Source organism: Coregonus clupeaformis, chromosome 30 (genome assembly GCF_020615455.1).
Source record: "Coregonus clupeaformis isolate EN_2021a chromosome 30, ASM2061545v1, whole genome shotgun sequence".
Taxonomy (NCBI): domain Eukaryota; kingdom Metazoa; phylum Chordata; class Actinopteri; order Salmoniformes; family Salmonidae; genus Coregonus; species Coregonus clupeaformis.
Window position 1 is genome coordinate 31962535 of NC_059221.1, and position 15928 is coordinate 31978462.

Below are 15928 nucleotides of genomic sequence, written 5' to 3' on the forward strand. Positions count from 1 at the left end.
CCAGTGGATAGCCTTAGCCAGCTAGATAACATAAATAGCATTATTCTCTGTTTGAGCCAGGTGTTTGAGTAGGCTAAATTAGCTAGCTGCATTAGTAAGTGAAGCTAAGTAAGTGAAACTAAAGTGAAAAAAATACAATGAAATCTCTCTCTCTGCTGCTTCTCCTTAATTTTGGAATAAATTAATTTGTTCAAAACTGTTAAACTATTGCCTTTCTCTCTATTTGAGTCAACTACTCACCACATTTTATGCACTGCAGTGCTAGCTCGCTGTAGCTTATGCTTTCAGTACTAGATTCATTCTCTGATCCTTTGATTGGGTGGACAACATGTCAGTTCATGCTGCAAGAGCTCTGATAGGTTGGAGGACATCCTCCAGAAGTTGTCATAATTACTCTATGGAAGGAGGTGAGGACCATGAGCCTCCTAGGTTTTGTATTGAAGTCAATGTACCAAGAGGAGGACGAAACTAGCTGTCGTCCGGCAACACCATGGTGCTACCCTACAGAGTGCTGCTGAGGCTACTGTAGATTGCAAAACAGTGTGTTTTAATCAGTTATTTGGTGATGTGAATAAATGTAGTATTGTTTTATCTAAACAGGATAACTTTTTTAATATTTTACTGTTTGTATTTTTCTGAAATTCACTGAGTAGGATAGTCCTCCCCTTCTTCCTCTGAGGAGCCTCCACTGCATAGTGACCATATCTAGGTTTTAAACAATTGAAATGGGCACTTATGATTTTTGCTGTATTTCCCAGGACTCTTGGGATAAATATGAATTATTCCCGGTATTGAAACTTATTCATCCCTAGTAGAAGGCTCTGTTATGGGAAGTTCAGAAACACATTATCTGAGTGGTTTGGAGAGGGAAAGTGTGTGTGTGTGTGTGTGTGTGTGTGTGTGTGTGCGTGCATGTTGACCCTTGGAGATGCACTACCATTCAAAAGTTTGCGATCACTTAGAAATGTCCTTGTTTTTGAAAGAAAAGCAATTTTTTTGTCCATTAAAATAACATGAAATTGATCATAAATACAGTGTAGACATTGTTAATGTTGTAAATGGCTATTGTAGCTGGAAAGGGCTGATTTTTTATGGAATATCTACATAGGCGTACAGAGGCCCATTATCAGCAACCATCAGTCCTGTGTTCCAATGGCACGTTGTGTTTGCTAATCCAAGTTCATCATTTTAAAAGGCTAATTGATCATTAAAAAACCCTTTTGCAATTATGTTAGCACAGCTGAAAACTGTTGTGCTGATTAAAGAAGCAATAAAACAGTATATTCTTGTTCTGAGAAATGAAGGCTATTCTATGCGAGAAATTGCCAAGAAACTGAAGATCTCGTACAACGCTGTGTACTACTCCCTTCACAGAATAGCGCAAACTGGCTCTAACCAGAATACAAAGAGGAGTGGGGGCCCCGGTGCACAACTGAGCAAGAGGACAAATACATTAGAGGCGACTCTGGGATGCTGACCTTCTAGGCAGAGTTGCAAAGAAAAAGCAATTTCTCAGACTTCCCATCTTAATCTTTTATTTTTATTGGCCTTTCTGAGATATGGCTTTTTCTTTGCAACTCTGCCTAGAAGGTCAGCATCCCGGAGTCGCCTCTTCACTGTTGACGTTGAGACTGGTGTTTTGCGGGTACTATTTAATGAAGCTGCCAGTTGAGGACCTGTGAGGCGTCTGTTTCTCAAACTAGACACTCTAATGTATTTGTCCTCTTGCTCAGTTGTGCACCGGGGGCCTCCCACTCCTCTTTCTATTCTGGTTAGAGCCAGTTTGCGCTGTTCTTTGAAGGGAGTAGTACACAGCATTGTACGAGATCTTCAGTTTCTTGGCAATTTCTCACATGGAATAGCCTTCATTTCTCAGAACAAGAATAGACTGACGAGTTTCAGAAGAAAGTTATTTGTTTCTGGCCATTTTGAGCCTGTAATCGAACCCACAATTGCTGATGCTCCAGATACTCAACTAGTCTCAAGAAGGCCAGTTTTATTGCTTCTTTAATCAGCACAACAGTTTTCAGCTGTGCTAACATAATTGCAAAAGGGTTTTCTAATTATCAATTATCCCTTTAAAATGATAAACTTGGATTAGCAAACACAACGTGCCATTGGAACACAGGACTGATGGTGGCTGATAATGGGCCTCTGTACGACTATGTAAATATTCCATTAAAAATCAGCTGTTTCCAGCTACAATAGCCATTTACAACATTAACAACGTCTACACTGTATTTCTGATCAATTTTATGTTATTTTAATGGACAACAAAAATCAATTTCTTTTGAAAACAAGGACATTTCTAAGTGACCCCAAACTTATGAACGGTAGTGTATGTGGATAATTATTGTAAGGAGGCTGTAGTAGACAGTAATAGCCCTGGCCTCCATCTGCCTCTCATTTCACCTCGAACCCACACCAGAGCTAGCCATCACTACACCAACATATCACTGTGCCATTTAAAAGGCCTTCCACAAATACACATACTGCTGTAAGGCACTTTCTCTAAGCTTCCCTCTCCCCTCATCCCCCAGTCCTTACCTGCGATGTTGGTCACTCGGAGTGCCTCCTGGCCCTTGTTGGCCCCTTTGGAGCGATTGGGGTTGCGTTGTTTGGTGCCCCCTGGTGCTGAGCGGATGCTGCGCAGGTGCACCTCAGTAGCTTTGAAGAAAGCCACCATGAAGGGCTGTTTATTCTGAGGACCACTGCGGCCGATCAGCCCTGCCATCCGCGGGTTCACACTCTCACCTGCAGGGGGAGACACAGAGGACAGCGTGTTAGAGACGTGTCTCTGTGAGTGTGTGTATCTAAAGTGTGTGTGGTCCACTCAGTCTCTAATGAGAACCATTTATTTGGTCTGTGTAATGATGAAAATTGATGTTTTCCCAAATATGAGTCTCTCTCTCTCTCTCGCTCTCTCTCTCTCTGTGTGTGTTTGGACCTGGGAAATGGCAAACACCAAAGCAGTAACAGACATCAAAGAGAAACACTCTCTCCCAATGGATCTGACAGTGTTTAGGGTTTGTGTTTTCATCATGAAGATTGTTCTGACGGCAGCTCTGCAGAGCGGTCACTTGCTGGCACAGCCACAAAGTCATAAAATCTGATCTTAAACCTAACCCTAACCTTAACCCTAAACTTAATCACACTGCTAACCCTAATGCCAAACCCTAATCTTAAATTAAGACCAAAAGCTAATTTTTTGTTTTCATGAATTTTTACAATATAGACAATTTTGATTTTGCAGCTGGTCTATCTAGCGGAAATTGCTAAGTTCTGCCTCAAGGACTCCCAATAAACGTCAACCTGCGCATTTGTGTGTGTGTGAGAAAGAGAGACTTCCAATGTGTGTGTGATGTTCACTCAGAGGAATGTGCCTGTGATCATAGTGTGGAGGTAAACTCAGGTTGCCCGCAGCCCACGGTGACATGACGTCTCGCGCATGCTAGCACATGCCCGTCCATACCCCTCCCAACATACACACACACACACACGCACACACTGTCCCTAACATGAAAGAAACATGGATCATCCTTCTATCATCACTGAGGTAACAGTCTCCTCAAAAACACTGTCATACAGTACTACTGTTGATACTGCTGTTGTTGTCATTGATTTTAAATGACTAACATCCTGCCATCCTGATAACAATTTATCTTCCGCTCTAAAGAGAAACTTGACTCAATAGAAATACATCTGCACTACATGTTGTTAGTTGTATTCTCTTCTGCATGGGTGATAGTGATGATGAGGGTATAGTGGATTGTGTTAAATAATGAGGGACTGTATTTTCCCTCTATCAGTGTGTTCTCTCTGTGCTGTGTGATGGTAGAGAATGTGCCATTGCTATGCACTGAGGTCATACTGCTCATGCTGTCTCCTGTTCTTACATGAATCCAGGCCAGGGCCCATATACATAAAGAGTCTCATAATTAAAAATATTATATGGAAAGGGGTGAGCTGGTCCTAGATCAGTACTCATACTCTGATAAGCTACATGGTTATGGGTCCTGGTTCTTATTGGGTTTGACCCCTCATATAGAAGTTCTGGTTTAGAGAGCTCCCTCTGGGTGCTGGACCTGGTTCAAAGGCCCTCTGCTTACCGGCGGTGCTCTCCAGAGCCAGCTGCAGGCCCAGGTTGCGTCCAGGATTCAGAACCCAGTGGTTACTGGTCAATGTCACATCAATCACCAGCCAGCCCTCCTCAGCTGCCCAGATGACCCGCGAGTCCAACAGAAACAGGTCTGACTCCCTGGAGGAGATACACACACACGTGCATGCATGAGTAAACATTCACACAAACACAGAGACAAACAAACACACATACACAGCCAGACCCACATTGGACCCAGACATAAATACATACGCAAAGAAACACAGACACACACACACACAGATACAAACCGATACAGACAAACACACACACACACAAGCCTGCATACTTCGAAAATATGTGCAAAAAGTGTGGAGCTGAGGAGTAGAACAAGTGAGGGAGCGAGATCAGGGCAATGGAGAAAGAGAAAGAGCGGGAGGGAGGGAGGGAGGGAGGGAAGGAAGGAAGGAAGGAAGGAAGGAAGGAAGGAAGGAAGGAAGGAAGGAAGGAAGGAAGGAAGGAAGGAAGGAAGGAAGGAAGGAAGGAAGGAAGGAAGGAAGGAAGGAAGGAAGGAAGGAAGGAAGGAAGGAAGGAAGGAAGGAAGGAAGGAAGGAAGGATACTGTACACAATGTCCATCACACACTGGAATTAAGGGAGTGAAACAGAGAGAGAGACAGAGAGAGAGAGAGAGAGAGAGAGAGAGAGAGAGAAAGAAGGATAGAGAAAGAGAGAGAGAGAAAGAAAGAGAGAGAGAGAAAGAAAGAGAGAGAAAGAATCCTCGTCCAACTAAATCATTGTTCTAAAGTGGAATGTTTTTATATTTTTCTCCTCTTTTCCTTTCTGATATTTTATCCCTTCTTCTTCAAGTATCCATCATTCCTCCCAGGCCAGTGTTGGTCTACTGACTGGTTGGTGGTTGGATAGTGTGTCATAGTGCTCTGGTTCACACACACACACACAAACACACACACACACTTCCCTGGCAGAGGGATAAATGTGTTGTTGCCCCTGGTGATGTGCAGGCAGCAGAAGCCTTTAGGAGGGGTCAGAGACCCGGCCCTTTACACAGCATAGGTTACACACACCTTCCACATTGCTTTGGTAAAGACTGGATATACTCACTGATCTTTGAAAACAATGGTGGGAGAATAGAAGTGTGACATAACAGAGGAGCACACTTCAACATACTGACACACACACACAAACACACACACTCCCTCACCTGTCGTTGTGTTCCTCCAGCACCTGGTAGACACTGATGCGGAAGGTCTCATTGTCAAAGCGCTCGTGGATGAAGTCCTTATAGATGCGAAACTCTGCAGCAGTGACCGCTTCCCCATCGGGGATACGTGATAGGTCGAAACGAAACTCTCTGTGGTGCCGCCGGACCGGGAGGAACTCCTTATCGTGCTCCACTGGAACACAAAAACACACACAAAGGATCAGACAGACAGAACAACACAAACACACACACACACACACACTCTTTCCTCCTCTCTGAACCTCAGAAACTCCTCTCCTCTCCTCCTCTCTGAACCCCAGAGACTCGTCTCTCTTCTCCTCCTCTCTGAACCCCAGAGACTCGTCTCTCCTCTCCTCCTCTCTGAACCCCAGAGCCTCGTCTCTCCTCTCCTCCTGTCTGAACCCCAGAGACTCGTCTCTCCTCTCCTCCTCTCTGAACCCCAGAGACTCGTCTCTCCTCTCCTCCTCTCTGAACCCCAGAGACTCGTCTCTCCTCTCCTCCTCTCTGAACCCCAGAGATTCGTCTCTCCTCTCCTCCTGTCTAAACCCCAGAGACTCGTCTCTCCTCTCCTCCTCTCAGAACCCCAGAGCCTCGTCTCTCCTCTCCTCCTGTCTGAACCCCAGAGCCTCATCTCTCCTCTCCTCCTCTCTGAACCCAAGAGCCTCGTCTCTCCTCTCCTCCTGTCTGAACCCCAGAGACTCGTCTCTCCTCTCCTCCTCTCCTCCTCTGAACCCCAGAAACTTGTCTCTCCTCTCCTCCTCTGAACCCCAGAAACTCGTCTCTCCTCTCCTCCTCTCTGCCTCTGGATCTCATGAGGTGGCACACATACACACACATACGCGCACACAGGCTCTCTGTGGTGCCGCCGGACCGGGAGGAACTCCTTATCGTGCTCCACTGGAACACAAAAACACACACAAAGGATCAGACAGACAGAACACCACAAACACACGCACACGCACACACTCTTTCCTCCTCTCTGAACCTCAGAAACTCCTCTCCTCTCCTCCTCTCTGAACCCAAGAGCCTCATCTCTCCTCTCCTCCTCTCTGAACCCAAGAGCCTCGTCTCTCCTCTCCTCCTCTCTGAACCCCAGAGACTCGTCTCTCCTCTCCTCCTCTCCTCCTCTGAACCCCAGAAACTCGTCTCTCCTCTCCTCCTCTGAACCCCAGAAACTCGTCTCTCCTCTCCTCCTCTCTGCCTCTGGATCTCATGAGGTGGCACACACACACACATACGCGCACACAGGTAGCCTAGTGCTTAGAGTAGCCTAGCGGCAGGTAGCCTAGTGGTTAGAGTAGCCTAACGGCAGGTAGCCTAGTGGTTAGAGTAGCCTAGCGGCAGGTAGCCTAGTGGTTAGAGTAGCCTAGCGGCAGGTAGCCTAGTGGGTAGAGTAGCCTAGCGGCAGGTAGCCTAGTGGTTAGAGTAGCCTATAGCGGCAGGTAGCCTAGTGGTTAGAGTAGCCTATAGCGGCAGGTAGCCTAGTGGTTAGAGTAGCCTATAGCGGTAGGTAGCCTAGTAGTTAGAGTAGCCTATAGCGGCAGGTAGCCTAGTGGTTAGAGTAGCCTATAGCGGCAGGTAGCCTAGTGGTTAGAGTAGCCTATAGCGGCAGGTAGCCTAGTGCTTAGAGTAGCCTAGCGGCAGATAGCCTAGTGGTTAGAGTAGCCTAGCGGCAGGTAGCCTAGGGGTTAGAGTAGCCTATAGCAGCAGGTAGCCTAGTGGTTAGAGTAGCCTATAGTGGCAGGTAGCCTAGTGGTTAGAGTAGCCTAACGGCAGGTAGCCTAGTGCTTAGAGTAGCCTATAGCGGCAGATAGCCTAGTGGTTAGAGTAGCCTATAGCGGCAGATAGCCTAGTGGTTAGAGTAGCCTATAGCGGCAGGTAGCCTAGTGCTTAGAGTAGCCTATAGCGGCAGATAGCCTAGTGGTTAGAGTAGCCTAGCGGCAGGTAGCCTAGTGGTTAGAGTAGCCTATAGCGGCAGGTAGCCTAGTGGTTAGAGTAGCCTATAGCGGCAGGAAGCCTAGTGGTTAGAGTAGCCTAGTGGCAGGTAGCCTAGTGGTTAGAGTAGCCTAACGGCAGGTAGCCTAGTGGTTAGAGTAGCCTATAGCGGCAGGTAGCCTAGTGGTTAGAGTAGCCTAGTGGCAGGTAGCCTAGTGGTTAGAGTAGCCTAGTGGCAGGTAGCCTAGTGGTTAGAGTAGCCTAGTGGCAGGTAGCCTAGTGGTTAGAGTAGCCTAGCGGCAGGTAGCCTAGTGGTTAGAGTAGCCTAGCGGCAGGTAGCCTAGTGGTTAGAGTAGCCTAGCGGCAGGTAGCCTAGTGATTTGAGTGTGGGGCCAGTAACTGAAAGGTTGCTAGTTTGATTCCCAGAGCAGACAAGGTGAAAAAATCTGTCGATCTGCCCTTGAGCAAGGCACGTAATCCTAATTGCTCCAGGGTTTCCGTCAAAAATGGCTGATCCCTGGCTGTGACCCCGCTCTCCGAGGATGTCTCAGGGGGAGTTGGGATATGCAAAAAACACATTTCCATTTCACACTTGTACAGGTTGTGAAACAGGACAAATATAAGCCATCATCTGCCCAATGACATCTCTCTACGAGATGAACTCAATGCCTTTAATGCACGCTTCAACAAAAACAACATAGAACCCTGCATAAGAGCCCCTGCTGATCCAGAGGACTGGGTGATCTCTGTTGGAGTGCGCGCATAGATACGCACACACATACTAAAGATGATTAGTATGTGTATGCTTCTACACCTGCATTACTAGCTGTTTGGGGTTTTAGGCTGGGTTTCTGTACAGCACTTCGAGATATTAGCTGATGTAAGAAGGGCTATATAAAATAAAATTGATTGATTGAATTGATTGATTACATTTTAGTCATTTAGCAGACGCTCTTTTCCAGAGCGACTTACAGTTAGTGAATACATTTTTTTTTTTTTTTATACTTGCCCCCCGTGGGAATCAAACCCACAACCCTGGCATTTGCAAACGCCATGCTCTATCAACTGAGCTACATCCCTGCCGGCCATTCCCTCCCCTACCCTGGACGACGCTGGGCCAATTGTGCGCCGCCCATGATGCTGTATGGCTGCCGTCTTGCTCTGACCCAACTTTGCCATTTTGTGATTATTTTGGCGTTTATCTTTACTTTTTTTGCACTAAATGTAACTGCTTTCATTTCCTATGATCGACAAAAACTTTTGAACATCAGATCGCCAGTTATTAACCTAAATTCCGGCTTCAACTTAAACTCATCTGCCCTGGGCGCTTTGTGTACCTCCGAGCCAATCTTCAGGCAATATCTGTCTTATCTCCATGTTTCTGGTTTGTAATGCTCAGTACTTTCAGCAAATGTACTATCAGACATAATTTCATGTGTATTTCGATTTGAATAATTAATGCTATCGGTTCGACATTTATGAAAATGAACCATGCGTCAACATCGCAATGTTGCGCAACCACAATATTTTGCCTTACAATATAAATCGGACTAAAATGGATCACATAATAGTTATATTAACCATAATTTTCTCATCTCACTTTAATGGGAATTTTTCACAATTTTCAATGACTAGTTATGCTTAGCCCTACCGATCAGGTTCGCTCACGCTGTCCTTGTCAAGCGCGGTTCTCGTGTCTTGTAGAAGAAATGTCTTTATTCTCTTCACAAACTGAAAACTCATCATGCTTATCACATTTCCATGGCTTGAGATAATGTAATTGACCCCCAGAATCATAAAGATTTTTTTTAACCACTAACCTGTCGATAAAAGCTTATGTGAGAAGCTCATCCATCAAGCCAATTGATTAAGGCATAATTCTAATGATGTCATATATAATTTTCAAACATTCAGTTACTTGTTGATATTTTGCTAACATTATAAAAGTAATATGAACGAGAGGAGACATTGGCCTGTGCTTCAACATTTATTTTATTTTATAGATGGGTTAAGAAAATTATATATGTTTGGAACCTTAAACAGCGAAACAAAACTCTACAACCGAAAAACACTTCCGGGTCCATTTTTTTTACTTATAACGCTCAAAAACACTTTTTGTTGATAACTCGGCGAAACATGGTCAGACTGGCATGTTTTTTTGCAGGGAGCTCATCCTCCACATTAGGAACGTGCTGACTTCACTGCATCATTCTAGCTTCTGTGTTATCTGAGAAAACGGGCGTGTTACTTTTGCCCCGTGTTACTTTCGTCCCAGCTCTCCCTTATCAACAACAAATGGTGTGCAGTGGAAATCTCAACCTTTTTGTTCACCCATCTCGGAATACTTGATGGTCAAATGCCGACCCTTCTACCTACTGAGAGAGTTTTCATCTGTTATCTTGACTGCTGTATATATTCCACCCCAGGACAACAACAACAACAACAACAACAACAACAACAACAACAACAACAACAACAACAAGCTGGCACTTGACGAACTGTACGAGGCTATAGACAAGCAGGAAACCATGCACCCGGAGGCTGCTTGTCTTGCTGCCACAAGCAAGCATACAAGGCCCTCCCTTGTCCCCCTGTTGGCAAATCAGATCTTGACTCTCTATGGGTTCCATGTAGAACCCTTTCCACAGAGGGTTCTACATGGAAAGGGTTATACCTGGAACTCAAAAGGGTTATACCTGGAACCAAAAAGGGTTCTACCTGGAACCAAAAAGGGTGCTGCTATGGGTACAGCCAAAGCACGCTTTTGGAACCCTTTTTTCTAAGAGTGTATACTTCTGCTTCCTGTTTACAAACAAAAGCTCAAACAGGAAGTACCCGTGACGCGCTCCGTAGACAAATGGTCTACCGAAGCGAGGCTATGCTGCAGGACTGCTTTGTTAGCGCTGACTGGAATATGTTCCGGGACTCCGCTGATAGCATCGACGAGCTAACCACCTCTGTCACCGGTTTTATCAGGATATGCATCATTGACGTCGTCCCCACAGTGAAGGTTCGCTGCTTCCCACATCAAAAGCCCTGGATTAACATAGGGCTACAGCTCACAGGGCTATCGCAGCCAACCCCGAAGCTACGGCTGAGGACACGAACGCGTACAAGAAGTCCCGCTACAACCTCAGCAGAGCCATCAATCAGGCAAAAGGACAATATCGAAACAAGGTGGAATCCTATTATACCGGCTCCGACGCTCGACGCATGTGGCAGGTGCTACAGTACATTATGGACTACAAAGGAAGCCCTAGCCGTCATCTGCCCAATGACATCTCTCTACGAGATGAACTCAATGCCTTTTATGCACGCTTCAACAAAAACAACATAGAACCCTACATAAGAGCCCCTGCTGATCCGGAGGACTGGGTGATATCTCTCTCCGAGACTGATGTGAGTATGTTTTTTAAACAGTTTAACACTCATAAGGCCGCAGAGCCTATGGGGAGTCACTTGTCTCTTAGTTGGATCAGAGCACTCCAGTTTTATCTAATTTACCCCTCCCTCCATCCCTCCCTCCAATCCCAATCCTCTATCCCTCCCTCCCTCTCTTCCTCTCCCCTTTTCAGTTGTGATCAGGGCCTGGTGACCCAAGACCTCCTCCCCTCCACAGCTGCTCCCCACCCCCTCTCTAGCACCCCATCACCGTGCTCCCACTCAACAGCTCTTTATCAGACAGACCGCCTCTGATCTCTTTGCAGCTTTGACTGCATTGCCAGCGACACATCTCTGCCAAGGCCTCCAGTCCACACACATAGATCGAAACATGCACACACACACACACACACACTCTGAGACACTCTCATACACAGACATGCACACGCATTGAGCGAAACACGCACACTCACATAGTCAGACACACACAAACATAAACACACACATACCAGTTCCACACCCTGAGATGTGAGATGCCGTTGTCCTTGGACTGCACCAGCTGCTATGGATGGATGTGAGTGAGCAAAGCTGATCTACTGAGGAGAACACATTGCCCATTGATGAGTGCTTGGATTCCATTCAGTCTCTCCTGCCTCTTACTGTGTCTCTGCAATACATCTACAGTATATCACATTGTTCCTCTTTTCTTTTAATCTCTTTCTCTTCATCTTCTTTTTAATGTTGTTACTTTCATTCTCCCTAGCTACCCTCACTATCTCTCTGTTATCATATCGAACACACTATAACACAGACAGAAACAGTGTGTGTGCATGTGTTTGTTGTGTGTGTGTGTGTGTGTGTGTGTGTGTGTGTGTGTGTGTGTATGTGTGTGTGCATGTGTGTCTTACAAAGACAGCACTATCTGACTGGGCAGTGAGTGCAGGGTAAAGGCATGGATCTAATTACTGTTCAATGGGGGAAAGCTCTCTCCCTTTCTCTTTCTCTCTCTCTCTCTCTCTCTCTCTCTCTCTCTCTGTCTCTCTCTTTTTCACTCTCTCTCTCTCTCTATCTATCTATCTCCCTAAATTCAATTAAAAGGGGCTTTATTGGCATGGGAAACATATGTTTACATTGCCAAACAAGTGAAATAAACAATAAACAAAAGTGAGAAGAAACAAATTTAACAACATCAATAAAAACTGTTAGAAATTAACAGTAAGCGTTGCACTCAAAAAGGTTTCAAAAAGATAAATACATTTCAAGTGTTATATTATCAGCTATGTACAGTGTTTTAGCAATGTGCAAATAGTGGGTGAAGATAAACAGATAAATGTTGGTGGTATTTACAATGTTGTTTGTGCTCCACTGCTTGCCCTTTTCTTATGGCAATGGTCCACAAATCTTGCTACTGTGATTGCACATTGCAGTATTTCGCTTAACAGATATGGCAGTTTATCAATCTTTGATTTGTTTTCAAATTCTTTGTGGGTCTGTGTGATCTGTGGGAAATATAAGGCCCTAATGTGGTCATACATTTAGCAGGAGGTTAGGAAGTGCAGCTCAGTTTCCACCAAATTTTGTGGACAGTGGGCACAAATCCTGTCTTCTCTTGAGAGCCATGTCTGCCTATGGCGACCTTTCTCAATAGCAAGGCTATGCTCATTGAGTCTGTACATAGTCAAGGATTTTCTTAATTTTGGGTCAGTCACAGTGGTCAGGTATTCTGCCACTGTGTACTCTCTGTTTACCAGATAGCATTCCAATTTGCTGTGTTGTTTGGTTGATTCTTTCCAGTGTGTCAAATTGTAATGTTTTTAGGTGAGGGCTTTGTGGTGGAATGTGTGGGCATCTCCTCCTTTTAGGTGGTTGTAGAATTGAACAGCTCTTTTCTGGATTTTGATAACTAGCGGGTATAGTCCTAATTCTGTCTCAATTGGGTGTTTGTCCCATTTTGTGAATTATTGGTTGGTGAGTGGACCCCAGACCTCACATCTATAAGGGGCAATGGGTTTTATAACTGATTGAAGTATTTTTTGCCATATCCTAATTGGGATGTCGAGATTTATGTTCCTTTTGATGGCATACAAGGCCCTTCTTTCCTTGTCTCTTAGATCATTCATAGCCTTGTGGAAGTTACTTGTGGTGTTTAGACCGAGGTAGGTATAATCCTTTGTGTGCTCTAGGGCAACAGTGTCTAGATATCATTTGTATTTGTTGCCATGGCAACTGGACCTTTTTTGGAATACCATTATTTTTGTCTTACTGAAATTTACTGTCAGGGCCCAGGTCTGACAGAATCTGTGCAGAAGATCTAGGTGCTGCTGTATGCCATCCTTGGTTGGGGACAGAAGCACCAGATCAACGGCAAAACAGTAGACATTTGGCTTCAGATTCTAGTAGGGTGAGGCCAGGTGCTGCAGACTGTTCTAGTGCCTTCGCCAATTCATTGACATACTGTATATGTTGAAGAGGGTTCGGTTTAAGATGCATCTGTCTCACCCCATGGTTCTGAGGAAAGAAATGTGTGTGTTTATTGCCAATTTTAACTGCACACTTGTTGTTTGCGTACATTGATTTTATAATGTGATATCGTTTCCCCCAACACCGCTTTGCAACAATTTGTCTAGCAGACCCTCATGCCAAATTGAGTCAAATAAATAAATACATCAACAAAGCCTGAGAAGACTGCTTAAAAATATATATATACTGTATATATATAAAGTTGAAGTCGGAAGTTTACATACACTTAGGTTGGAATCATTAAAACCTGTTTTTAAACCACTCCACACATTTCTTGTTAACAAACTATAGCTTTGGCAAGTCGGTTAGGACATCTACTTTGTGCATGACACAGTACATTTTCCAACAATTGTTTACAGACAGATGTCATGGCTTTAGAAGCTTCTGATAGGCTAATTGACATAATTTGAGTCAATTGGAGGTGTACCTGTGGATGTATTTCAAGGCCTACCTTCAAACTCAGTGCCTCTTTGCTTGACATCATGGGAAAATCCAAAGAAATCAGCCAAGACCTCAGAAAAAAATTGTAGACCTCCACAAGTCTGGTTCATCCTTGGAGCAAAATCCAAACGCCTCATCTGTACAAACAATAGTACGCAAGTATAAACACCATGGGACCACACAGCCATCATACCGCTCAGGAAGGAGACGCGTTCTGTCTCCTAGAGATTAATGTACTTTGGTGCGAAAAGAGCAAATCAATCCCAGAACAACAGCAAAGGACCTTGTGAAGATGCTGGAGGAAACAGGTACAAAAGTATCTATATCCACAGTAAAACAAGTCCCATATCGACATAACCTGAAAGGCCGCTCAGCAAGGAAGAAGCCACTGCTCCAAAACCGCCATAAAAAAAAAAAAACTACGGTTTGCAACTGCACATGGGGACAAATATCTTACTTTTTGGAGAAATGTCCTCTGGTCTGATGAAACAAAAATATAACTGTTAGGCCTTAATGACCATCGTTATGTTTGGAGTAAAAAAGGGGGACGCTTGCAAGCCGAAGAACACCATCCCAACCGTGAAGCACGGGGGTCGCAGCATCATGCTGTGTGGGTGCTTTGCTGCAGGAGGGACTGGTGCACTTCACAAAATAGATGGCATCATGAGGAAGGAAAATTATGTGGATATATTGAAGCAACATCTCAAGACATCAGTCAGGAAGTTAAAGCTTGGTCGCAAATGGGTCTTCCAAATGGACAATGACCCCAAGCATACAGTACTTCCAAAGTTGTGGCAAAATGGCTTAAGGACAACAAATCAAGGTATTGGAGTGGCTATCACAAAGCCCTGACCTCAATCCTATAGCAAATTTGTGGGCAGAGCTGAAAAAGCATGTGCGATCAAGGAGGCCTACAAACCTGACTCAGTTACACCAGCTCTGTCAGGAGGAATGGGCCAAAATTCACCCAACTTATTGTGGGAAGCTTGTGGTAGGCTACCTGAAACGTTTGACCCAAGTTAAACAATTTAAAGGCAATGCTACCAAATACTAATTGAGTGTATGTAAACTTCTGACCCACTGGGAATGTGATGAAATAAATAAAAGCTGAAATAAATCATTCTCTCTATTATTATTCTGACATTTCACATTCTTAAAATAAAGTGGTGATCCTAACTGACCTAAAACAGGGAATTTTTACAAGGATTAAATGTCAGGAATTGTGAAAAACTGAGTTTAAATGTATTTGGCTAAGGTGTATGTAAACTTCCAACTTCAACTGTATATATATATATATAAGGGTGTGCAGGGTGTATACGTGGTCTGTCATACGGTACTTTGGTAAGAAGCCAATTTGACATTTGCTAAGGACATTGTTTTCACTGAGGAAATGGTGGAGTCTGCTGTTGATGATATTGCAAAGGATTTTTCAGAGAATGCTTTTGATGCCGATTCCACTGTAATTATTGGGGTCAAATTTGTCTCCACTTTTGTGGATTGGGGTGACCAGAGCTTGATCCAAATATTGGGGAAGATGCCAGAGCTGATGATAATGTTGAAGAGTTTAAGAATAGCCAATTTGAATTTGTGGTCTGTATATTTTAACATTTAGTTAAGTAAACCATCAACACCACAGGCCTTTTTTGGGTTGTAGGTTTGTATTTTGTCGTGTAGTTCATCCAATGTAATTGGAGAATCCAATCGGTTCTGGTAGTCTTTAATAGCTGATTTTAAGTGTTGTAAATTATCATGTATATGTTTTTGTTCTTTATTATATGGCTGAAAACGGTTATAGAAGTGATTTATATACATGTATCTCCATATTGGATAGATAGCTCTTCTTGTTGTTGTTTGTACAGTGTGTTCAAATTTTCTCAGAAGTGATTTGATTCTATGGATTCTTCAATCACATTGAGCTGTTTTCTGACATGCTGTTCCTTATTTTTTCATAGTGTATTTCTATACTGTTTTAGTGTTTCCTCATAGTGAAGGCGTAAGCTAAGGTTTTCTGGGTCTCTGTGTTTTTGGTTGGATACAGTAGGTTTCTAAATTTTTGCATTCTTCATCAAATCATTTCTCATTGTTAGTTTTTTTTGTTGTTGCTTGAATTTAAATTTAATATGTTAGCTGATAGGTCAAATATACTGTTCATGCTTCCTACTGCTCATTTTACACCTTCACTATTGCAGGGAAACATTAATGTCCAGTAAGTTGTCCAGGAGGTGTTTGCTGTTGGCCAATTGTTTTTTGGTAGGTTTCTAACTACCCTCCTTCCGTCTATTGCATTTTAGGGGGTAGATCAGCTTTA

General features: G+C 44.0%; 1 protein-coding gene across 1 annotated transcript in view; it reads right to left on the minus strand.

The window, feature by feature from the left end:
- The window catches only part of LOC121546541 (bone morphogenetic protein 7-like), a 57668-nt gene that overhangs the window by 14434 nt on the left and 27306 nt on the right, over window positions 1–15928 (minus strand). The window contains exons 2-4 of the mRNA XM_041857794.2: window positions 5323–5515; window positions 4110–4258; window positions 2548–2754 (exon numbers count right to left, since the gene is read on the minus strand). Coding sequence (XP_041713728.1) covers window positions 2548–2754; window positions 4110–4258; window positions 5323–5515 — 549 coding nt within the window. The remainder of the gene's footprint in view (window positions 1–2547; window positions 2755–4109; window positions 4259–5322; window positions 5516–15928) is intronic.